General features: G+C 40.8%; 1 protein-coding gene across 1 annotated transcript in view; it reads right to left on the bottom strand.

Annotated features, from left to right (window-relative positions):
• The window catches only part of LOC124720074, a 216059-nt gene that overhangs the window by 167021 nt on the left and 21755 nt on the right, over positions 1-27283 (bottom strand). The window contains exon 3 of the mRNA XM_047245342.1: positions 2376-2590. Within this exon, the coding sequence (XP_047101298.1) occupies positions 2376-2590 (215 nt within the window). The remainder of the gene's footprint in view (positions 1-2375; positions 2591-27283) is intronic.

Here is a 27283-nt window from a genome sequence, read left to right as displayed (position 1 = left end):
TCCTTTCAAACATTTTGATGAGATTACAACAGGGACATGGGGTAAAGTGCAGTTTCTCTTCAACCAATATATTGCTTTCTTCTATGTATATCTCACAATAAGACTGTCATTATAAAAATTTAGAGGGATTCAGCTCACACAGAGGCTTTTCAGCAATGTTCCTTCCTGCGAACCATTCACGACTGAAACAGAGACGGGGGAAATGGTAGTGGTGCACAAAGTACCCTCTGCCACACACCTCAAAATGAAGTGATTTAATATCGCACTGTCATTCAGTTCTGAACTATACTGAAAGTCAGCAGTCTCTAGTAATCTGGAAATTAGTTTAAAATCCACTGCAACATTCATACCAGACACACAACGAAGCACCTAATACAAATGTAAAATAAAAACTCTGATACGCTAATGTTCATATGTACAACGCCCCTTTGTTGGAAGAGGGCTGTTCGGAAAGCAAGTTTCAATGCTGTCTGGTGTGTGAGGGAGAGTGACTTCAGCACAACCGTGTCACTCTACTATGTACGAGTCTGGCAGTGCAGTGAAAATGTTATTCTACCGTTGTTAGCACCGTAACTGTGTTTTACAGTATTTACTTTCCAAATAGCCCCCATGTGATATTTAGGACAAGAACCAAGAATCTACAAAGCCATGTAGAAGAACACTTCCAGAAAATTATTTCACTTATTTCAAATTTCACATAATTCATGACCAAATACTAGTAGTGTTTTGATTAGTGTTTTGATTTGTGAATATTAAATAATGGTGACAAAGAAAAACTAATAATACAGCAAATACACAGCACTAGCTATTCTGAATTATTTAGTATCTCTGAATTCCCTCTCTCAAAGAGAGAGAGAGAGAGAGAGAGAGAGAGAGAGAGAGAGAGAGAGAGAGAGAGAGAGATGATGATGAAGGTACTATCTGAAAGAAGCTGCATAAATATTCAGTCAGATCTGGATAAGATTTCAAAGTGGTGCAATGACTGGAGACTTGCTCTAAATGTTCAGAAATTTAAAACCACGCACATCACAAAACAAAAAAAAGCAGTATCCTATGACTACAATATCAATGAATCACTAATGGGATTGGCCAACTCTTACAAATACCTGGTTGTAACACTCTGTAGGGATACACACAGGTTCAGTCATGGGTAAAGCAGGTGGTAGACTTCGGTTTATTGGTAAAGTACTGGGGCAGGGTAATCAGTCTACAAATGAGTCTGCTTACAAATCACTTCTGCAACAGATTCTAGAATATTGCTCAAGTGTGTGGGACCTGTATCAAATAGTACTAACTGGGGATATTTAACGTATACAGAGCAGCGCAAATGGTTACAGGTTTGTTTAATCTGTGGGAGAGTGTCACAGAGATACTGAAGGAACTGAACTGGAGGCCTCTTGAAAACAGATGTAAACCATCCCGAGAAAATCTATTAACCAAGTTTCAAGAACCAGCTTTAAATGATTACTCTAGGAATATGCATTGGCAGAGGAAAGGTGTAAATGTAAATGCAGGACAACATATATCCTATTAAAATCTCCAAACCATTAATATAAAAACATCTAAGCATTTAAAACAAATAGTTGTGAGCATACAGATTTATTGTGGAATTAAATAGTATATTTTCCCTTTAAAAGTCAGAAAACTTCTAAATTCTATATCCTCATTTATAAATGAGTAAACAACTTGTTAATTAATGTTATTTTGAAAAATATAGCTTTCAATTAATGTGCAAGTGCATATTTTTACACATACGATATTATATGGTAGGGCAAATATTTGATTTGCTTTGCATTATTTGCTTCGGATACACCTTGTGCGGTTTGGAGAAGTTTGAGTAAGCCAGCAGATGCTTCCCATCACAGTAAGCACTTGCACATCACAGAACTTCCACCACTGCAGTGTCTGGTTAAGGGGAGTGTCAGAATATGTGATATGAAGAGCCGTCAATTGAGAATACACTCAAGAATGTAAATATATAAACTCTTGCGAAAAATATGTTAGCTTGTTTTAGTGTAATGATACCTCTGCTCGGGGAGTATACCTGTCGTGGTTGCGTAATCCAAATGAAAGTTAATTCAAGAGTAAGGAAGAATAATTTGTAATTAATACTTCAAGATTAAAACTGAACTAATACATACAAATTAGTTTTTGCCACCCAGAACCCTCTCACAGTGAGTATGTATTTGTGGATTATGACCTGTTGTAACCTCTCAAATCACTACTTCACACACAGATGTACAAGAAAAAGACATCTTTAAGCAAGTAAATACAATTATCAGGTGTAACAATACACTATGCAGCAATACAGTGCATTCACAAATGTCACAGAATAACTGTGACATATTACACACATGAAATGAAATGATACTTACAAATTCTGCAAAACAACTTGGCACTGCAGGACTTCCACAGTGAGAGACTTTCTCGTTAGGTCCTTTAGCTACAAGCTGGTGTCTTTCTGCTGTCCAACTTGGGCTAGAATCTGCAACATCTTCATAATTTGTCTTCGATTTGGAAGGACAAGGCCGAGCGTAAGTGTGATCAGACAGATACAAGGCGTGCCCATGTGCAGTTTCCTTCACGTTGTCTACAATAAGAAAATTAAACATATTAATGAGAGAGTGGTTGGATAAGTGCTCTGACGATTTTTTTTTTTTTTTTTTGGGGTGGGTGGGTGGGGGGGTGGGGGGGGGGAATCACCAAATAAAACTTTGTGATTAATGAACTGGTGCTGTCAACTTGGGGAGATTCAAACCTTGAGGAATGAGTGAAGGACGACATAACTAAACAATATGAAAATATTACTGTACTGAAACAAAAACCAACAAACGGATGGGACTATAACTGTAACAGGTGGATATATTAATATTAAGGGCTTCAAAAAATCAAAAACAAGCACATAACAAGAATAAATATTTTAATTGGCGGACACAGGGATAACTACTGGATGCAGAATGCACTGTTGCGCCAAAACCTTCCCTAGCAGACCTCACAACCCGAGGCCAGGCAAAGCAGTCGGCTGCCTGCGAAATTCCTCTGTCAGGGACAGAATAATGGTGAAGCGGTCTGCTGCAGGACACAAGCCCAGTTTTTTTATATTTTTATTTTCATGGTAAGTGAAGTTCAGAACTCGTACATCAAAGCTTCAAAACAGTTCAATGCAACTCTCAAATACTGTTGAGGAAACTGACATTGAAGTATTCAGAGTGTCATTAAGACCCTAAAGGAAGAAGCCTGCTCCAGGATCCCTCCATGGCTGTTTTCAGCTCAGCAATGATTTTGGGGTTATTGCTGTACACCTTGTCTTCAATATAGCCCCACAAATAGGAGTCGCGCGTGTTCAGATCCGGAGAATACGGTGGCCAATCGAGGCCCACGGTAGTAGCCTCTGGGTACCCAGAGCCAGAATGCAGTCCCCGAAGTGCTCCTCCAGGACATCAAACACACACCTGCTTCGACGGATTCGAGCTCCGTCTTCCCTGAACCACATCTTGTCAAAATCAGGGTCACTCTGGATAATGGGGATGAAATCATCTTCCAAAACCTTCACGTACCATTCAGTAGTCATCATGCCATGAAGGAATGCTGGAATGATTATTCTGTGACTGAACATTCCACAACACAGAGTCACCCATTGAAGGCGAAGAGACTTCTCGATCATGAAATGTGGATTCTCAGTCCCCCAAATGCGCAAGTTTTGCTTGTTGACAAACCCCTCAGAATGAAAGTGGGCTTTGTCACTAAACCAAAGCGTACAGCTCGTACTAATTTCCATCGTGCCCCGTAGCCAACTGTGCAATTCGAACGTTGTAACACAAACCGTTCAGAAGTTATGACAATTTTATTTCATATAGTTCAATAACTGTCACCCCTGTATCTTTCTGCTTGTTTTGGTTTCCTTTGTGCTTTCATGATCATTGTTGCCACAACTGTGCCTTGGTCATTGATTCCAGTTTCAATGTGGACATCCTCAAAGAGGTGAGGTCTATTTGTTGTCATTAGATCCAATATGTTTCCACCACGAATAGGGTTCCTAACTATTTATTGTAGGTAGTTTTTTCGGAGAAGGCATTTAGTAAAGTTTCACTGGTTATCATGCCCACTACCAACATAGCAGTGATTTTCCCAATTAACTGTTGGATTATTGAAGCCTCCACCAATGATTACAATATGAGTGGGGAACTTACATACAACTGAACTGAGGGTTATGTCTAAAGTTTTTGATTTCATGAGGAGTTGACTCTGGTGGGCGATAGAAGGTTCCAGTTATTTTATGCCCACACCTGATACTGACTCTTGCCCACACAATCTCACATGCAGCTTCAATTTCTATCTTGGTAGATCTGAGTTTTTTATCTACTGTGACAAATACATCACCTGCATTTCCCATTTGCCTATCCTTTTGGTATAAACTTGAATTTTCCCCAAATAAGCTCACTGCTATCCATTTCAGGTTCCAACCAGCTATTATGTGAGCTTCACTGCTTTTCAGGAGTGCTTCAAACTCTAGCACTTCGTTGCGAGTGTCCCGGCAGCTTACCATTATGATCATAATACTCTCACCCGTGAGAGGAATTTCTTCCAATCTTGCACTAATACTTCTGGATTTCCTACAGCTATCATTATCTGGATTGGATGGGGAGTTGCCTGAGCTATAAAGCACTGCTGGGCACCCCACACACACACTCAACTACAAGTAGCAGCCTCTGATGTGTAGTGCACACCTGACCTATTTAGGGGGACTCTACAGCTCTCAACCCTATGGTGCAAGTCTTGGAAGTCACAGCATAGCTTGTCATAAAACCTTCAAGGTATCTGTTTCATTCCTTCCACTTGAATTGGAACCAAAGGGCCAGGATCAGTAATGGGGACATGCTGCATTTGTGAGCTTCCAGGCATCGCGGAGTGAACCAAAGTGATGATGTTCGGACACGGAGGAGATACAGAGTCAGGAACTGACGATGCCATGCATTGCTACGGCCGCCCGAGGGCTACTACTGCAGTGGATGACCACTACCTAAGGATTATAGCTCAGAGGAACCCTGACAGCAACGCCACCATGTTGAATAATGCTTTTCGTGCAGCCACAGGACGTCGTGTTACGACTCAAACAGTGGGCAATAGGCTGCATAATGAGCAGCGTCACTCCAGATGTCCGTGGGAAGGTCCACGTTTGCAACCACGACATCGTGCAGCGCAGTACAGATGGGCACAACAACATGCCGAATGGAACGCTCAGGATTGGCATCGTGTTCACTTCACGGATGAGTGTCACATATGCCTTCAACCAAACAATCATTGGAAAAATGTTTGCCAGCGAGTGCAGCAAGGTGGAGATTCCCTGATGTTTTGGGGTGGCATCATGTGGGGCCGACGTACACCGCTGGTCATCATTGAAGGCACCTTAACGGTTGTACGATACACGAATGCCATCCTCCGACAGACAGTGCAACCGTATCGGCAGCATTTTGGTGAGGCATTCGTCTTCTTGGAGGACAATTCACACTCTCATCGTACACATTTTGTGAATGACTTCCTTCAGGATAACGACATCGCTCGACTAGAGTGGCCAGCATGTTCTCCAGACATGAACCCTATCGACATGCCTGAGATAGATTAAAAAGGGCTGTTTATGGACAATGTGGCCCACCAACCACTCTGAGGGATCTACGCCGAATCACAGTTGAGGAGTGGGACAATCTGGACTGACAGTGCCTTGATGAACTTGTGGATAGTATGCCACGGCGAATACAGGCATGCATCAGTGCAAGAGGACGTGCTACTGGGTATTAGAGGTACCGGGGTGTACAGCAGGTCTCACTGTATGGTGGTACAACATGCAATGTGTGGTTTTCATGAGCAATAAAAAGGGTGGAAATGATGTTTATGTTGATCTCTATTCCAATTTTCTGTACACGTTCCGGAACTCTCAGAGCCAAAGTGATGCAAAACTTTTTTTTTTTATGTGTGTATTTCTAGAACCATCACTTACAGGAAATTTTTGAAACTATGTTAACAGACTTTTACGAGATGGTTTATGTCATTGTCCAAGAGTCTGCCAGTTAAGTTCCTTCTGTATGTCTGCGACATTCTCGCACAAACCAAAAATGTAGTAAATGACAAACTTTTTTTTCCTTTCATCATTTTGTGGGGAGTGCCAGCATGACAAAGATTCTTAAGGTTTGAAATCATCTGTGAAGTTTGTTGAAAGTTGCTAAGTCGTCTCATTCTGAAATACTGGATGAAGTAACTTCAGGTGTTTGTATACTGTCCATTACACTTCCCCATGATAAACACAGAGTACTAACTGTAATACTCATCTTATTGTGTTAAAATTTTAACATCAGATTATACATCTTAATGAGTAGGTTATGACAGCATTTAAAATCTCGACATTCAGTGAATAATTACACAAAACATTGAAAATTAAAATTTTCTTGCTCCCTACACTGTGACTGGTACCATTTATGAGACAGTGTTGCAGTTATTTAGCTACTACATGCCTGAAACTGTAGCCCCGCCCCCCCCCCCCCCCCCTCTCTCTCTCTCTCTCTCTCTCTCTCTCTCTCTCTGTATTCCAGATAAGAATTTAGATCAACTTCATCTACATTCAAAATAACATTAACATCATAGATATCCAAAACAGAAAGTGTCTAGGAGAAAAGGAAAGCCGGTGTATGAATACGAAGAGCTTAGATGGAAAATCAGTACTAAGCAAGCAAAGGAAAACAAAGCTGAAAGAAAAATATAGAGGGGCTATAGAAGAAATTGAACTTTAAGTAGTCTTATAGATATGAAGAGGAAGTCAATGAAGATGAGGTGGGAGATATGATGCTGTGAGAAGAATTTGACAGAGCATTGAAAGACCTAAATGGAAACAAGGTCCCTGGAGTAGACGACATTCCCTCAAAATCAACAATATCCCTAGGAGAGGCAGCCATGATAAAACTCTTCCATCTGGTGTGCAATGTGTATGAGACAAGGGAAACAGACTCAGACTTCAAGAACAATTTAATACTACCATTTCCAAAAAAAGCAGGTTCTGACAGGTGTGAAAATTTCTGTACTATCAGTTTAATAAGCCATGGTTACAAAACAATAACACTAATTCTACACAGAAGGCTGGAAAAAAAATGGTAGAAGCCAACCTTGGGGAAGATCAGTTTGGATTTGGGAGAAATGTAGGAACAAGTGAAGCAATACAGACCCTACAACTTCTCTTAAAAGGTAGGTTAAATAAAGGCAAACTTATGTTTATAGCATCTGTAAACTTAGAGAAAGCTTTTGACAATGTTGACTGGAATACTCTCTTTGAAATTCTGAAGGTAGGAGGGTAAAATACATAGAGCAATATGGTATTTACAACACGTAAAGAAACCAGATGGCAGTTACAGTCAAGGGAGGTGAAAGGGAAGCAATGGTTGAGAAGGGAGTGAGACAGGGTTGTAACCTATCCCCAGTGTTATTCAATCTGTACACTAAACAAGCAGTAAAGGAAAAAAAATGGAGTAGGAATTGAAGTCCAGGGAGAAGAAATAAAAACTTTGAGGTTTGCTGATGACATTATAATTCTCTGAGACAGTTAAGAACTTGGAAGAGCAGTTTAACGGAAAGGACAGGGTCTTGAAAGGAGAATATAAGATGAATGTCAGTAAAAGCTAAACAAGGGTAAAGGAATGTAGTCAAACTAGATGAAATGAAGCTGAGGGAATTAGATCAAGAAATGAGATGCTTTCAGTAGTAGATGAGTTATGTTATTTGGCTGTACAAAAACTGATGACAGTCTAAGCAGAAAGGATATACAATGTAGACTGGCGAAAGCAAGAAACGCATTTCTGAAGAAGGGAAATTTGCTAACATCAAATATAGATTTAAATTGTTGGAATTTTTTTATGAAGGTATTTGTCTGCAGTGTAGTCTTCTATGGAAGTGAAATGTAGACAGTAAAGAGTTCAGGCAAGAAGCGAATAGAAGCTTTTGAAATAAGGTGCTACACAAAAATGCTGAAAATTAAATGGGTAGATCACATAAAAAATGAGGAGGTACTGAACAACTTGACTAAAAGAAGGGACTGGTTAATAAGACATGTCCTGAGACATCCATGAATCACCAATTCAGTACTGGAGGGCAGGGAAGTATTTGGGGGGGGGGGGGAGGGGGGGGGGGGGGAAGCATTCTAGAGGGAAACTAAGAGATGAATACAGTAAACAGATTCAGAAGGACATGGGCTGCAGTAGTTATGCAGAAATAATGAGGCTTGCACAGGATAGAGTAGAGTGGAGAGCTGCATCAAACCAGTCATCACACTGAAAACAATGACAACAACCAAATACCGAAGTTTCTGTTTTATGTATGATGGGAAATTGCTTCTCTCAGATTCTTCCTGTAATAACTTTACATTAAATCTATTGCGGATTCTGTTCGGATGTGGCATTTTTACTAGTGAACTACTATGTACAAACTTCTAAGCATGGAAATAATAGTAATATAGAACAGTAAAGAAGAAAAGATTTTTTGCCATTTATAAGACTAATTTGTTCAGATATAAATTCAAACAGTTACTTTTCACACTTGTCTATTTCATCTTCCAACAATCCTAAAATGTCTGTCACAACCTTTGTGAGCAGGTAGAATTCCACTTCCTTGTTATGTAATAAATAATAACTCTTCCAAAGAACAAATTGAAAGCATCATCGTGGCCTTTTTGCAGTGCTGTTGCTAGACATTCGTTTTTGAGCCTCAGTTTTTTTCTCTGCTGGTCCTTCACGTCTGCTCTCTTTTCTCAACAGGTAATGAGGACAGTTTGGAAATATCAGTGGAACTGCAACCAGCTTCAAATATGGTATTTTGAGGGGGACACCTATACTTGGCCTCTCCTTTCATCACAAATTTGTGTCTCCCAAATAAAGTGAACATGGCATACCTGTAACTAAATAGGAATAAAAACTGGGAAATGAACAACCTGGTAATGTAAGCACAGTACTTATATTTCATTACAGATTTATCGTAACACTGCGAGACATGCCCATGGTAGACCTTTCCTTGTAATGTCAGTATTATCACTAGTCAATTGCTCTACGTATAGGATGTTCACTATTATTTCAGAAAGCCCTGGGGAATGTATACAGAACCTAAAAAGGGGCAATAAAAGCTGAGAGATAACTACATATGGTCAATTTTTCTTAGTTACAGACTGTTTTATGTTACACGTTTGGTTCATTTCTGCCATTTTCTTTTCCGATTTCTAGTTTGGTTCAACAGCTTTTTTTTTCTTTCTTTTCAAGTGTTGTCTTCTAATGGCTAAATGAAATGCTCAAAATGTCTACCATTAACTCTAACACATGTTTCTAAATGCTGTATCGTGGACTGTCTTACTCGTTCCCGTGTTCCTCGCATCTGCCATATCTGCTGAAATCCTCCTCGAACATACTGGCAAACAACGTCAACACTGGCAGTAAGTCTTGAATTGCCCACTAAATGCCTCCAAAAACAAAAATGCAGTGAATAAAGAACATAATGCACAGCAGGCAAAGATGTTGTTGCCCCTCAACATATCCATTTGAGAAATGCTGATTTAATACTGTTCTTGCTTGCACAGCAAAATGTGGTGGTGGCTCACCATGCACGGAACCCGTGTCCCACTGGAAGTGTAGTGGAACGTCTTCTAACAAAACATTTAAATGCTGCACTAAAAATTCACAGAATGATGCTTCAGTCAGTACTCCATGGGAAATGAAAGGTTCAGTTAATCTGTCTTCTACTATGCCAGCACTTACACTAATGCTAAACTGTTGTTGATCTCTAGTTATCAAAACTGCAATAAGGATCATCATCCTCCTATATGTACATGAAAATTCTGCACACCATTCGTAGTGAAATTTGTTTTGTCAGCCTAGTGTGGTAGACAGAAGTGTCAGTACTGACCACACACCGAAACTAACCAACTATAAAAAGCTTTTCTGGATTGAAAATCTGTTTCAGTAAGACCTTGCAGTCTCTGAAGAAGTTGTGGGTAAAGGGGGCGCTCCCTTAACACTTTCACACAGTCACATGGCTCACATTCTCAGTTTCTGCAGTTTCTCTGGTACTGCTGCCACTATTGTCCTCAATACGATGTAGTTCTTGATCTTCTATATCAAGTATTCTAACACCTTCAGTCTTCCACAATGAAATGATTTTTTTCACAAAAGAGCCTGTCTTCAGAAGGCACTCATGTATCCTGTGAAAGGTCGTATTGCTCAATAAATGTCTATTACAGTTGGAGTCACGAACATTGGCGGTTGAGTTTAGGCTCGTTCTGCTAACCTACGTCACACACTCTCCGACAGCCGATGAGCGTTCGGTAGTGATCCGAGTGCTCTGCTCTGAATACCATAGCTAACAGATCGTTGTTTAGTGAATTTTTACTCTCTTTGTTGCAAGTTGTAATCGCTGATGGTGGTGATACGTGATTCATTCTGCATAAGCGAGGGAGGGACACAATTTGCAGGATATGCCCTTTCCTGAAGCGAAAAGCTGGCACACGTGCGTATGCACCTGTCGATTGGAATTGATAACAATGCACTCTTCGTCCGTGCCTCAACGTGTGCGAACCGCCATCGTCCGTGGATCGGACTATAGGAAATCTGACAGCACATAAGCATCTGGCTTCAGGCACATCGCAATCTGTGAGACCACAGATGGTGCATGTTCGCCATGCATTGATTAGAATGTATTTTAGCCAGAAATGTTCAGTGCATACGAGGGGCATTTGAAAAGTCCGTGCAAAGTCTGAGAGACGGCACCACTGGCACGTATCGAGGTCATGTTTAGTTAGTAGCATCTTTGGAAAGAATGCACACCAAGTTTTAGCCATATTGGTCTATTTCTTTGTGTTCGATATTCGCGTGAATCAAGAAAGTCGAGTGATCGTCAAAAAAATGTTGAGTTTTGCCATAGATCCCACGTTTGTTATTGTTGCTGGTTACTATTGTCGAGTTGAATTTGACGTTCACTGTTGAGCTGACATTACACGAGTCAGTATTTCATCTGCAAGTAAGGATGTCCAAAGGACTTTCTAGCGAAGAGATCATGGAAATTCTATACAGTTTTGATGTCAGTGACGATAAAAATTAATGGAACATTGATAATGAATGAATATATGAACCCTCTTGATAAAGTCCATATCATAGCATCAGATGAAGCTGATGATGAAATATCAGAAGACACTACACATTCACATGAACAAGTAGAAGAAGAAGAAGAAGAAGAAGAAGAAGAAAATTAAGAAGACACTGGAGATTTGTTTGTTTCTAGAAGTGGACAACAATTTTCTAGTGAACCACCAAAAGGTGGGCGGTGTTGACGTCACAACATCTTGAACGTGACACCTGGCCCAGTGAATGATGGAAAAACAATCAAAACAATAACAGAGTCGTTTTTATTATTCATCTCACCAGAAATCGTGAGCATCAGTCTAGAAGAAATGAACAGGGAAGCCAAACGAGTAATTTCTTTGTGGACTGCAGCTCATTCTTCAAACAAAACGACATGCAACTGAAGTGTACGCTGTATTAGCAATTCTAGTAGGAGCTGGTCGAACTCGTGGACATCGCACAAGTGCTTCCAATCTGTGAGGCGGTAATGTTCCCTTTCGGCAACCATTCTTTTCTGCTGCCATGTCAAGAAACCGGTTTTTGTCTATATTGAAATTCTTGCAATTTGACAACAGAGACACAAGAGCACAGAGAATTGAAGAAACCAAGGACAAGCTACAAGCCATCAGGGTAGTGTTCGACAAATTTCAGTCTAACTTGTGCACAAACTTCTATTCTTATGAATATGTGACTATTGATGAACACTTAGCAATGTACCGAGGAAACTGCTCTTTTAGGGTTTATATGAAGAGCAAGCCTGCCAAGTATGGCATTAAAGTTTGGGTTTGTGCTGATGTGAAGACATCTTACTTATTAGGGATCCAAATTTACACAGGAATGGTGGACAATACTCGGGAAGTGAATCAAGGACAGAGAGTTGTTTTGGATCTGATGGAACCATTTCTGAATAACGGTCATGGCATAACAACTGATAATTTTTTCACCAGTTTTCCATTGGCTGCTGAACTACTAAAACGAAACACGACATCGGTATGTACCTTGTGTTCCAATAAGAAAGAGATTCTGAAGGAATTCTTGCCAAACAGAAAGAGAGAAGTTCACTCTTTAATGTCTGGTTTCACAAATGACTTGACCTAGTTTCCTATGCTCCAAAGAAGGGAAAGGCAGTAATACTACTCTCTACTTAGCATAATGAGAGACAAGTGAGTGGTCAAGAAAGTGAACACAAACCTGAAATCATACTGCACTAGAACAAAACCAAAGGTGCTGTAGATAACGTGGACAAAATGACAAGAGATTACAGTTGTGTTAGAGGAACGAGGTGGTGGCCACTAAGAATCTTCATGGAAATGATAGATATTGCACCACTGAATGCATATATTCTGTAGACTCAAATATTTCCTGAATGGCAGAAGAATAACCGAAGCCGACGTAAACTCTTCACGACTGAACTGACAACGGTCTCCATAAAGATGTAAAAGATGCACTGAAAGCTAGTGGCATTGCAATTCCTACAGCAGTGATCTTGACCCAGTGTTCCAAGTTACCAATGCCACAATGATGTCAAGATTGCAAGAGAAACGAAGATCAGAAAAAAGACTCTGTTGTGTAACATGCAGGAAACGTGTTTGTAATATACGCAGAGAAGAAACTGTTACTGTGGAGTGCATGCAGTGCAATAATGCACTTGATTGAAAAGTTGAAAAAAATCTTGTGTTATTTTACTGCAGTGACTTTTGAGGTACATAGATTATTGATTTTCTGTTTGTCAAGTACTGAATTTAGTGAAAGATACAAAAAATTTTTTGTACTTTGTATCTGCGATCTGATTAAATACTTCTAATAACCCGAAAGGCTGTTTTTCAATACTAAATAAACCCATTCAATGGAAATAACGAAATCTGAGAACAAATATTACAATAAAACACAAAAATCTTTTGGGGTAGTCCAAATACCCTGCTTGGTAAAATAGAGGTGTGAAAAAGCTTAGTAATGTTAGACTTAATGATCTGACTGTGGATCCGATCCGGCCCAGGAGCTGTGTCGGGGCATTGTGCAAATGCGATGAGGAGCTCTCACTCCATAAATGGGGCGTTATAGGGTTCACCGTGGCACATAGTGAATGAGAGGACTTTCCGTCCGCCGTTTGAGGGAGCGAAAGGCTGGGAGGTAGTTCTGCAATGCAGAGGCTCGAGCACAGTGCTCAACAAAGTGCTCGGCAATCGTGTTTGCGTCGGTACATAGCACGCCATTGATGGTAATGCCGGAGACACCTGTTGGGGTCTGGTACCCAAAAAGATGTCTGATCTTCATCCAGGTTCGGGAAGGTGGCATGTGACACCCAATGGTCAACACTCCAGTTTCCACCATTTTATAAGCTGGTGTACACGGGCACAGAGCTGCTTAAAGGCTATCAGCTGCTCTAGGAAAGGGTGCCGCTTACGTCACTGTAGAGCTCGCCAGCACTCTGTAATTGCCTCAGCGACTTCCGGCAACCACCGAGGGACTGCCTTTTGCCAAGGGTACCCTAAAGAGTGAGGGATTACGTATTCTGCCACAGACACGGTTGTGGTAGTCACCTGCTCAACCATCACATCGATGTTACCGTGTGGGAGAGAGTCAGTGGGGACAGAGGTGAATGTTTCCCAGTCGGCCTTGTTTAAAGCCCATCTGGCCAGGCGTCTGTGGGCCTGATGCCGGGGCAGTGACGGGAAGATGGGGAAGTGGTCAGTACCACACAGGTCATCGTGTGCTCTCCAGTGGACAGATGGGAGAAGTCCTGGGCTGCAAATTGATAAATCAATGGCCGAGTAACTACCGTGAGCCACACCGAAATGTGTGGCGGCCCATGTATTTAAGAGGCAGAGGTCGAATTGCGACAGTCAAGTTTCGACATCTCTGCCTCAGCCAGTAAGCACGGTACCACCCCACAATGGGTTATGGTCGTTAAAATCACCCAGAAGTAGGAAAGGTTTAAGGAGCTGACCAATAAGTGCAGCTAATACATTCAGGGGTACTGCACCATCTCGAGGAATATATATATTGCAGACAGGTATTTCCTGCGTCGTCCTTATTCTGACAGCCACAGCTTCAAGAGGGTTCTGAAGGGGCACAGTTTCACTACAGACCGAGTTTAGGACATAAACGCAAACTCCAACTTACACTATTATAGTCGCTACGGTTCCTGTAATAGCTTTTATAGCCACGGAGGGCAGGGGTCCGCATTGCCGGGAACCAGGTTTTCTGGAGGGCAATGCAGATAGCAGGTGTAAGGCTTAACAGTTGCCGTAGCTCAGCCAGGTGGTGGAAAAAAACTGCCGCAATTCCACTGGAGGATGACATCGTGCGACTGGGAAAGCACGTAACATTCAATGAGGCAATTTACGCCTCGGGGTGACCTGCTGCCACCGACTTATTGCCCGAGCAGTCTATATCCATTGTGTCTGAGGGACCGGCGAGATCCAGGTCCTCAGTGGACGCCAGAATCTCCACCCCATCCTCAGATGCAGAGCTTGCAGATAGCGGTGGTGTGGGTGCCACCGCAATTTCCTTGTTCTTGGGGGGTCTTCTTTTTCGATTTCTCTCGGGTTTCCCTGGCCAGGAGGACTTCACCGAATCACTCTCCAGGACGGAGGATGAGAGTGAAGCCCTACGACCAGCTGCTCTTGGGCTCTTCAGCCACTGGCGGGTGTCATCTTTCCCACTAGCAGAAACCTGTCAAAGGTGTGACCCGAGGGACCCCTTCCTTGCAAGAGGAACGACTTGGGGTCATACTTCTGTGTGTTGAATTGAGCTCGTGATCACTTAGAGACTGGTAGTGTTTCACCACCGGCAAGAGATGACGGACTACGCTTCATCACGTGTCATTCAACCTGATGCACCCACTCCCACCAGGGGCCCTCCCCAAGGGCGCCAACTAGCCACAGCAAAGGACACCTGGCAGGACAGCCACTGCCGGGAGTCCCGATGCCCCAGGGTGACGGGCATCTACTCCTCGGCATACGTGGGAGTTGACGGCACAGGCATCAGCAGAGAGATCCCAGTGGGGTCAGGGGGCTACAACCGACAGGGTACACGGCGGCCCCTCCACAACGGACTGGCTACCACGCTGGTTAACAGGTGCAAAGACGTCCACAGTCACCATCAGTGCAGAAAGCGACACAGTATAATGCGTGGTGCAAAACCCACCCAGGATGGCGTCCTCGCCCGAGAGGTGAAAAATGAGCCGGACTGCTACAAGATGACGAGAAAGTGGGCTAAAGATCTCGATGCACGACGCACCACGTAAGACGCCCTTTCCCAACTGGCTCGCTCTTTGGGAAAATTTTGAGGAATGAAGGTCAAACCCTACAGGGGACCATCACATAAAGGCCAAAACGTGCGAGACTCCTTTTAGTCACCCCTTACGACAGATGGGAATATCTCGGGCCTATTCTGACCCCCGGACCCACAGGGGAATATCTGAAGAGACAGCCACAGAAGAGTGGCCAGAAGTGTGGAGCTTAACACGCTTTATCTGCAGAGCATCTGCACTGTACGAGCCACCTCGAGCTCACCCCGTGGGCACCACCCGGCTGCAGTGAGGGCCACACGGCACGGCAGTCGTCGTCAGGAGTTCCGACACACCGGAAACACGAGCGACCACACCTAGGTGTACGCGAGGCTGTGACAACTCAGGTACCAGAAGTGTGATACCTGCGTTGTCAGGGGGCTCAGCCAGATGGGTACAGAACAGCCCCACAACACGGACTGGATGCGTGTGCTCGGTGACCTAGCAGGGGGGTGAGGGGTGAGGTGTGGCAGAGAAACTCGCGCCAAGTTCTTCCCCAAAGGGCTCACACTACGGAAACAGTATTACGAAGAGGAGGTCTGACCCCAAATGGGACCAGAATAAGCCAGGGCCGTGGGGGAAGAGGGAGGGTGAGTGAAAATACTAAACACAAGATTGAAAAACCATAATGGAACCAAGGGAATAGCCAGTTTTTCTTAAGAGAAAATCTGAGGAAGGAAGAGGGGTTAGGGGGATGGGGGAGTGGGGAAGGAGGTGAAGCTAGGAGGGGAAGTAGTGGGTATGGGGAAGGGAATGCAGAATGGGAGAGAAGAAAGGCTGCAGTAACTCGAGGCCCTGTGCGTGCCACACAAGTACCCACAAAAGAACTGCGGGCCTCCTGGGCAAGAAGAAGAAGAACACAACTCTGGTCCAATGGTTTACAATGAGAGAGAAATACACATATGAAAACCTGTTAAATTCTGGGAATCTGATGATTACATCAACTTTCCATTGGTAGACAGTAAAACTTTTAAGAATTTGTTTAAAGTTACTTCACCCTCACGCCGAAAAAGAAGACACAAGTATTTTAGATTTATTCTCCTCAACTTCATCCTCTAATGACAGGTCATCAAAATACCAAAATGTGGGAACATATAGCCCACTTTGCCCAAGGAAGAACTGGAGAACGTAGTTTTTTTATTTCATTGCACTCCCACTTCTATGTTATGCACAGAATATTGATTTTCTTCTTAACCTCTTTGTGTGTAATATACGAGTGGAAAAGGTACGACACCACTAGTATTTTTGTAATTGTTAGTGCTATTTTATTTTTATACTTTATTGTAGTTTGCATAGCAATTGTGAACACTCACAATACAGTGAGATAAATTGCAATAAAATTATTTTTCCACTAAAAACGTGCAGTGAAACATCGACACTAACGATGTCCACCACATTGGCAAATTTTCCATCAAACAAAAATTTCGCGGCTTTGCTTTACTTTACGAGTGCGCATACTTAGCGTAATACCGCAATCTTAAGTGCATTTGCTATAGATTAACTGATTAAATACATTCGTTAGTGTGCTCTTCAAGCTTGCCATTAAAAGGTTTTTCTTTTATTTGTGTATTCTTCCAGTAATTGCAAAAAGTTCGTTTTGGTTACATTCGGCTGCTTCGGTCTAATTTTTGAACGCGCATATTTAGTGCTACACCACAAATTTAAGTGCATTTGCTAATAGTTTACTTACACATTAGTTTCCAAAACATATTTAGTGTCCTTTTACATCTGTATTTAATATATTATTGTTATCACTTAGTAAAATCTCTTAACTAATTTCCAAACTACCATGGATACTAAGTGTGTGAGCTGCAGCAGGAAAGTTAGTTCAGGGGTTTTGTGCAGCTGTTATGACAGGTGGTTTCATTGGGGAAATTGTAGTGGCATGGGAATTGGGGAAGCAAACAAGACTCTTCCATTCTTTTGCAGGGTTTGCTCAAGAGATAGGATTATAGCTGAACACGAGGAGAAAATTAGAGCCCTTCAGGATGATTTGGACAAAACGAGGGAGGAACTGAAGAGGTTAAGGGGGGAGGAGGATAAACAGTAGTGGGAAGTGGTAGCTGGGAACAGGGGCCACAGAAAGAGGACAGTGTCTGACAGTTTCCCAATTGGCACAACCAATAGATTTGCCTTGCTACCACAGTTAAGTAAGGAAGAGGCTCCAGCAGAAGTAGGTGTAGTTAAGATGCAACAGAATTTCACTAGGAAACCAACTGTTTCAAAAAAAAGTAAAAAGTAAGAGGAAAGTTCTGTTGCTATGTAGCAGCCATGGAAGAGGTGTGGGCCAGATTTTGCAGAAAAAATTAGATGACAGGTACCAGGTCACAAACTTTTTCAAGCCAAGGTGGTAGAGGATATAGGTTCCTTGTGCAAGGGTTTCTAAAAGCAGAAACATGTGATGATAGTGGGTGGAGTGGGAAACAGTATTGATAGGGATCAGGGCTACAGTAGTGAGTGTGACCTGGTGAAAATAGCCTCTGCAACGAGCCACACCAGTGTCGGGCTGGTACCTGCTTTTGTGCAGCATGGTCAGCCCCAGTTGAACCGCTCTGTCAGGAGGGTAAATATGGAGTTGGATCTGTTGCGTAGGGCGGCCACTCTGTTAGACATTGGATCGGTTCCTGTCGAGGCTATCGATGGGATTTCGCAAGGCATGGCCTACACCTCAATAGGAAAGGGAAGGGTAAACTGGCAGGGTTGTTAACGAAATCCATAAGGGGAGGGGGGGGGGGGCACTAGTACTCATGGATGTACCTCTTTTTTAGACTAATATCAGTGTCCAATGAGTAGTTCAGGCAGGCAGGTGCTAAAGATGTCCAAAACTCACAAGATTCTCACAACAGTAAAGTAAATAATAATATTACCATATTTAACCAAAATATTGGTGGATTAAAGAAAAAAGTAGATTCTCACAAAAGTAAATTAAAAAATGTTAAAATTTTTCACCAAAATATTCCAGGATTGAAGAATAAAGTGGATGAGCTCCTGGTTTGTTTAGATTACACTGAATATGATAATGTAATAGATATACTATGGCGGTCTGAGCATCACATTGTGTGTGATATGGAATAGGTCAATATCAGTGGTTATAAACTAGCTGCACATATGAGTAGCGAGACTAAGGTGAGAGCAGAAGTTGCCATACATGTCAAAAGTTATCACTGTGTAAAAAGTTTAGATAAAAAAAGTTTTGTCTAGAGCAACTTATAGAATCATGTGCCTGTCAAATTAAACTGAAGGAGGGATTTTTTATAATTGTAACAGGATAGAGGTCCCCTTCAGGAAACTTACATTTATTCCTGGAAAACTTAGATGCCTTGTTGTGCTATCCGTCAGATAGGGGAAAGCAAATTACTATTTGTGAGGACTTCAATGTTGATTCAATGAAAGAGTGTAATAGGAGGAATGACCTGAAAGTCTTGCTCAGTTCTTTCAATTTGACATCTGTCATTGATTTTCCTACTCAAGTAGTAAAGGACAGCAGCACATTGATAGATAACACTTTTATAGACCAAGTTAAGTTTAAAAACAAATTCTTGTCCTGTTGAGAATGGCCTTTCTGATCATGGTGCTCAGCTAGTTACAGTATATGACATAGCTCCATTCAGTAATTCAAAACTGTCCTCCAAAGTTGTGCATTCAATTAATGATTCAACAATTAGAAATTCCAGCGAAAATCTTCAGCAGTTAGACTGGGATGAGGTGTACAAGGAACCCAATGCTAATTTAAAATATAACTTATTTCATGATGCACTTGTAAGAGAATTTGAAAACTGTTTCCCCAAGAAAGTAGTTAAATCTAACTATAAGAAACCATGCAAAAAACCTTGGCTTACTGAAGGGATAAAAATACCTTTTAACCACAAAAGGGAACTGTATCTACCAACAAGGAAGAGTAATGACTCAGAAACATATTATAAAAACTACTGCGCTACATTAAGAAAGGTTATTAAAAAGTCCAGAAGCATGTCCATCATGTCTGAGATTAATACCTCGGATAACAAAATCAAAACAATTTGGAATATTATTACAAGGGAGACAGGGCAACTAAGAGTACAGGATGATGGCATTACCATAAAAGCGAATGGAAATTTGACACACAACAAGCCGGAAGTTGAAAACATTTTGAATAATCATTTTTTTAAATGTTGTGGAGAAAACAGGATCTAAATGTTCATTAGAAGAAGCAAGGCAGTTAATGGAAGAGGCCTTACCCACACCATTTGATACAACTGAAATTCCACCCACCTCTCCTTCTGAAATTAGGAAGATAAACTCTCTCAAGAATAAAAGCCCACATGGAATTGATGGCATTTCCAGCAGGATAATAAAAGCTTGTTCCAAGAGATAAGTGGGATTCTTAGCCACATATGTAATAGTGGTCTGAACCAGGGTATTTTCCCAGATAGACTGAAGTATGCCATTGTTAAACCACTGCATAAAAAAGGGGATATGTCTGATGTCAACAACTACCATCCAATCTCTCTTCTGACTGCCTTATCCAAAATTCTTGAAAAGTAATGTATTGTAGAGTAGCTTCACACCTTTGTAAAAATAAAGTTTTAACAAAATGTCAATTTAGTTTCCAGAAGGGTTTTTCCAATGGAAAACGCTATATATACTTTCACTAATTAAATATTAAATGCTCTGAGTAACCGGAAGTCACCCGTTGGGATTTTTGTGATCTCTCAAAAGCTTTGGACTGTGTAAATCACGGAATACTTCTAGATAAGCTCAAGTACTGTGGTATAAGTGGGACAGTGCTCAAATGGTTTAAATCGTATCTAACTGGAAGAGTGCAGAAAGTTGAAATAAGCAGTTCACATAATATGCAAAATACTGGTGATTTCTCAAACTGGGGAACAATCAAGAATGGGGTGTCGCAAGGTTTGATCTTGGGTCCTCTGCTGTTCTTAATATATATTAATGACTTGCCGTTCTATATTCACCAAGATGCAAAGCTGGTAGGTACATTTTGCTGATGATACAAGTATAGCTATCACACCCAACAGACAAGAATTCACTAATGAAATTGTAAACAATGTTTTTCAGAAAATCATTAAGTGGTTCTCTGCAAATGGGCTCTCATTAAACTTTGACAAAACACAATATATACAGCTCCACACAGTAAATGGAATGACACCATTAATAAATATAGACTGCAATCAGAAATCGGTAGCTAAGGTAGAATATTAAAAATTTCTAGGGGAATGCATTGAGGTGGGGTTGAACTGGAAAAAACACATTGAGGATCTGCTGAAACGTTCGAGTTCAGCTACTTCTGCTATTAGGGTCATTGCAAATTTTGGCAATATACATCTCAGTAAATTAGCTTACCATGCCTATTTTCACTCTCTACTTTCATATGGCATCATGTTTTGGGGTAACTCATCATTGAGTAAAAGAGTGTTCATTGCACAAAAGTGTGTAATCAGAATAATTGCTGGAGCTCATCAAAGATCATCCTGCAGACACTTATTTAAAGAGCTAGAGGTCTTCACTGTAGCCTCACTTATGAAATTTGTTATTAACAATCCGAACGAATTCAAAAGTAATAGCAGTGTAAATAGCTACAACACTAGGAGAAAGGATGATCTTCACTACTCAAGGTTAAATCTAACTTTGGCTCAGATGGTGGTAAATTATGCTACAACAAAAGTCTTTGGTCACTTACCTAATAGCATCAAAAGTCTGACAGATAGCCACACAGCATTTAAAAGGAAATTAAAAGAATGTCTGAATGGCAACTCCTACTCATTAGATGAATTTTTGGATATAGTAAGTGGGTAATTTCCCCAACGCCCAGAGCGAAAAAAAGTGTAATGTAATATTTTGTGTAATGTAATATCTTGTATAGACACCTTTTATTAACATGACACGTTCCACATCATTATGAAGTGTTGTATTCATGATCTGTGGTGTCACCGCCAGACACCACACTTGCTAGGTGGTAGCCTTTAAATCGGCCGCGGTCCGTTGGTATACGTCGGACCCGCGTGTCGCCACTGTCAGTGATAGCAGACCGAGCGCCACCACACGGCAGGTCTAGAGAGACGTCCTGGCACTCGCCCCAGTTGTACAGCCGACTTTGCTAGCGAAGCTACACTGACCGATACGCTCTCATTTGCCGAGACGATAGTTAGCACAGCCTTCAGCTACATTTGCTACGACCTAGCAAGGCACCGTATTCAATTGATAATTAATATTATGAAGCATGTACCGTAACGAGAGATGTTCTACAATTGTGGATTAAAGTTAAGTATTATATCAACTACTTACTTTATTTGCAATTCTCAAGATATTGTCCTGTTCCAGACCTCACACCAGTCAGCATGTAATTAAACGCGTGCATTTCGGCCTCTTCTAGAAAAACAGTGTTGGCTCCTCTAGCAACACTACATGATCTATGGAACAAGTACTAATCTAATCTAATATAATCTGGCAAACACATCAAATGACAAACCCATCAAACAGCACAGTACACAGTTCAGTATTTGGCAAACATAGTGAACTCTGACAAACTATTTAATAGTGTAGGGGGCCTTAAGGATCAAATGGTTTTGTGATCAAAGATGAAAATAAAAGAAATTTATACTACATCTTCTGTATCACTGTTGCATTCATGACTATATCACATATTACTTAACATTTTATTGATTGTCAAGCAACCAGGTTCTGCTTCTAAGATTGTGTGATGTAACAAGTACGCTGACTGCAACCCAAATACATGCATTTAATTGGTTATACTCTAAGTTATCTTTTTATTTTGTTGGCTATACAACCAATGGTTGCTTTAATTATGTCACATCTGATATGTTTTGCAGACACTTGGGAATGGCTACACAGGCAAAACTACATACTAATGAATTATATAAAAGGACACAGCTACGAAGTCTTTCGCTATGGAAACCTTCAATGAAAAGTGCTCGGTAACGTGCTGTGTCAGATTAGGATGTAATTCTGACCATTTGACGATTCCCTTCATCATCGTCATCAGGGGCTAAGACTGACTGCTGTTTAATTGGCTAGGCTCCCACTTTTATGAAAAAAGGACGGCATCTGATTGGCTCATGTACACAGTGACACAACGACGGAAACAGTGCACACTTGGGGGCGCCCTCTATGCTTGTTTACATTTGAGAATTCTACCAGTGTCACTTGCAGCACGATCTCCCACATCGGGTGGCGGTTTACCAGAATTCTTCCCCCGTGCTCTTTCTTTACCGAGTGCACACTTCTGTACATCACTAAGTGCATAGCTGGTGTGTCTATTGATGTTTTTATCACAGTCCAATCAACACTGTTTCTCCAATCTGGAGTCCCAACAGCTCAATGCACGGGCCGGAATACTGGTATGGTCGAACATAAACAGGTGTTTATTTACAGGACTGTGCTCAACCACCAATGATTTTTCAAAATTTTTCAACTTCAAATGACGCAGATGTTCAACAGGTCTATCGGCAACTGTCTGTATAAACTGCCCCGTGTAACTGCTGCCACAGTCGTAAAACTCTTAAAAACTCTGTCCAAACAGTAGAGATGGGAAAAACCAACCAGTTAAAAATAGTACGGTTATTTCAGTTCAGAGTATATGGTTTTTTTTCTTCTTTGGTATTGGTTATAACCTGTATTCTCTTTTTTACTGACAACTGGGTAGAAAACTGATAATCAATTTGCCATATCAATGGTGATAAAATTTTTGGTTTAGGATAAAACCTTTTTAAAAATTGAGTTTGGTAGGAAGTTCTGTGGCTTCCGAAAGTGTTGTCTCTGATCGATATTGCTTCTGATGAAAGAAGTCAACTTACAGATCAACACATTATGAATGAGTATTTACGAACAGACTGGACAATAATTATTTGCCATTGGATTAATTCTTTATTGAAATTTAAACTATTGTCATGTAACTGTTTCTGGTAAATGCATACCATGTAAACTGTGAAACTTTGTGAAAGAGGATCTTTGATTTTGCAAGTAAAAAATCAATTTTATTCAAATTCACACTAAAAACTAAAGACACGCTTTTAAATAGTGAAACGGGTTTTCTAGCAGATACTTCTTTTGTATGCTGTATTTTGGCACTACTGGGAACAGCTACAAATTCAGATAAAGCATTTCTAACACCGACTCTAGCACTGTGTTTGAAGAAGAAGAAGTAGAAGAAGAAGAAGAAAAATAAGAATATTGGCTTGGTTTTTCATCCAGAACAGTTAAAGGAAAAGAACATTACAAATTTTACACAAAAACTTTGTCTGCCATTTCTACAAAATGATAAAAGAAAAACCAAACACAGGACTATAGATAAGAGAGAAGCTGAATGAAATACATTTGGCCGTCAAGGGAGCAAAGCCTTCAATGAGTACCACAGAAGAATATTGTCACAGAAGAAGCTGACAAGGGAACCTCCCCATCGCACCCCCCTCAGATTTAGTTATTACTTGGCACAGTGGATAGGCCTTGATAAACTGAACACAGATCAATTGAGAAAACAGGAAGAAGTTGTGTGGAACTGTGAAAAAAGAAGCAAAATATACAAACTGAGTAGTCCATGGTCCACATAGGCAACATCAAGGAGAACGTGATCTCAGGAGTGCCGTGGTCCCGTGGTAGCGTGAGCAGCTGCAGAACGAGAGGTCCTTGGTTCAAGTCTTCCCACAAGTGAAAATTTTACTTTCTTTATTTTTGCATAGTTATTATCTGTCCATTCGTTCACTGACGTCTCTGTTCACTATAATAAGTTTAGTGTCTGTGTTTTGCGACCGCATCGCAAAACCGTGCGATTAGTAGACGAAAGGACGTACCTCTCCAGTCGGAACCGAAAACATTTGATCGCAAGGTCATAGGTCAACCGATTCCTCCACAGGAAAACACATCTGATATATTCTATACAACACTGGTGACGGCATGTGCGTCACATGACAGGAATATGTTGTCGACCCACCTAACTTGTACACTTGGCGAATGGGTAAAAAGATTCTTCTACCTTGCCCGATTTAGGATTTCTTGTGGATGTGATAATCACTCCCAAAAAAGTGATGAAAACATAAGAGTTTGTCACATAAACTGAAAACAAAAAATGAAGTGAAATGATCACATAGGGTCAGTTATGGATAAAGCTTGTCCAACTAGTTCTAGAATATTGCACAAGCATGTGGGATCCGTGCCAGATAGTAATAACAGGAATACTGAACATACAGAGAAGAGCAGCACAAATGGGCACAGGTTTGTTTGATCCACGAGAGTGTCATTGAGATGCTGAAGGAATTGAAGTGGAAGACTAAGATACACATAAGCTATCCAGAGAAAGTCTATTAACAAAGTTTCAAGAACTGGCTTTAAATGATCACTCTAGGAATACACACCAATACGCTATATATAGCCAACATAGGGATTGTGGGGATAAGATTAGTATAATTACTGCACCTACAACAATCTTTCTTCCCACACTCTATACATGAATCAACAGGAAGAAACAGGCTGCGTTCACACTGCTGGGCGGGCCGGGCCGGGATGATGCATACTGGGTCAGCTCTTGCCTAGCCAGTCAGGCCGACATGTAGTGCGTTCACATTGCGCGCCGCGCCGAGCCGGGATGGCGAAATGGGGGAAAATCCACTTCTCCAATTTTCGTGTTTTAAAAATTCTTAGCAGTATATAAGACTTCGCCACGTCGTTTTATGAACTTATTTTTTCCTTAAAAGCGTTACTTACGTCATAAAAAAAGAAAAAGTCTACTTAGTTTCGTAACACTTTCCAACCGATTTTGAAGAAAGTATGCGGCTGAAAAATCTGATTTTTGGACACGTTGTAGTGTAACATCTTAGCTTCGTATTTAATCATTTATCTTTCCGTATTTCTTAACAGTAATTGTGAAATGATGCTATTTGTCAACGTTGTGCACTTGATTTAAAATCTTGTAGTGAAAAAAGTTATGTAGCGGGTAGCTTACTGTTAGATCCGTTTTAGACCATACATTGTTGGGAATGAAATGTAGCTAAAAGTACCAAAAAGTTTTTGAAATGATAATGATACTGATATCTGTCTCTAGTCAAAAGTAATGCGAGCTATTCAGGTGCGTCAGTGCCGCATCTGCAAGCCACGGAATTCGCGTGGTTACAGCTTGGTTCAGTGTAGTCATATAATGCAGGACAGAAAAAAACTAATTACTAGTGATCAGCGCAGACCTAGTGTCGGTCCCTCATATTATTTTAATGGTCTCATTGTCTAGATAAATCCAAATGTATAAGAATTTTTCCCTCGGCTACTGGACAATCATCTGCTATGCTTTTATAATTGGTCACACGTTGCATCACAAAAGACAAACAATTATTTGTCATCAACATCCTACAATTAGTATGATGTACATTTCGTATTTATAACTAAAAGATAAGAGTATATCAATCTAAGATGAGATCTTGCTCCTGATGCATTGTAATAAAAGCTTGCAACATTCTACATGATTTCTTTCTAGTTGCATATAATAAACAGCAGATGTTAAAAAATATAAGACATTTACAGATTATGTCTAAGTTTGACTAAGGCGAAAAAAGTTCATTTTTTTGTATTATCGCTTTTCGTCATTCCGATTAGGAGTGTCCACTGTATCAGTGGTGGTGAAAGACGTTTGTGTGGCCATATGGGAGTCACTTTCTCCCATTCATTTACCAACACCAACTGTTTCTCGATTTAAAGAAATTGCCAGTGAAATGCATATGAGATAGGGATTTCCAAACTGTGTTGGATGTATAGACGGGAATCACATACGTGTCCAATGTCCTAAACTTTCTGGAAGCATGTTTTACAATTACAAACAGTATTATTCGATTGTACTCGAAGCAGTTGCTGATGCAAATTACAAACTTATAGCTGTAGATGTTGGTGCCTACGGTAAACAGTCTGATGCAGGTGTGTTTAAAGAAAGTATGTAATATAAGAAACTTGCAAATGGGGAGCTGTTATTACCGCCACCAACAAGACTTGAAGGAATGTGTCAGGAACTACCGTACGTCATTTTGGGAGATGAAACTTACCCCTTATTAGAGAATTTGTCGAGACCTTTTACTCGCAGAAATTTGGACAATGAGGAGAATTTATACAATGATATGCATTCCAGAGCAAGAAAAGTTGTTGAATGTGCATTTGGTATAATGACCAATAAATGGAGACTACTGAAGAAGGAAATTGAAACCTCCACTGACGTAGCTGATCGCATAGTCAAGTGCATTTGTGTACTTCATAATATTGTCATTGACAGAGAAGGATGCAATGTTGAAGCTGGAAAGTTTTGTAACAATCCTGATATGCAGACAGCTGGTGCCACATTCAACAGTAATTCCACATTACGTTCGAAAACTGTCAGGAACACTTTTGTTGAATATTTCGTTAAAAATGCAACTTAAAATAATTAAAAAACCTTTCAAAAATAAATTTTGGAATTGAAAGTACTTAGCTATTCACTGTATTTTTGTGTATCTCATTTCATTGTAAATAAAACAAATAAAATTATAAAGGAAAATAATTTATATTTGTGTGTACTATCTGAAACACACTCCTTGGTTACTTCGTTCCATAATCTGGAAACTGCACCACTGTCATACTAGCCGAATTTCTGATATCACATTGATGGACACAAGTTAATGTCATGTATATGTTATTCTGCATTCATTAAAGTAAGAACATCGCAAAAAGATGTCACAGACAACAGCTTATAGTAACGTGCCACAGCATGACTTTACAATGCATTGTCATCTGGTAGGGACACATTTCCGTCCCTCAGCGACACTCGTATCTGTCTCCGTTTACAAGTAAATGCCAACTATTCAGTGGCGGCAATGCCGTGATCGCTGGCAAG

Source organism: Schistocerca piceifrons, chromosome 11 (genome assembly GCF_021461385.2).
Source record: "Schistocerca piceifrons isolate TAMUIC-IGC-003096 chromosome 11, iqSchPice1.1, whole genome shotgun sequence".
NCBI lineage: Eukaryota > Metazoa > Arthropoda > Insecta > Orthoptera > Acrididae > Schistocerca > Schistocerca piceifrons.
This window is presented reverse-complemented; position numbering and strand designations above follow the sequence as displayed.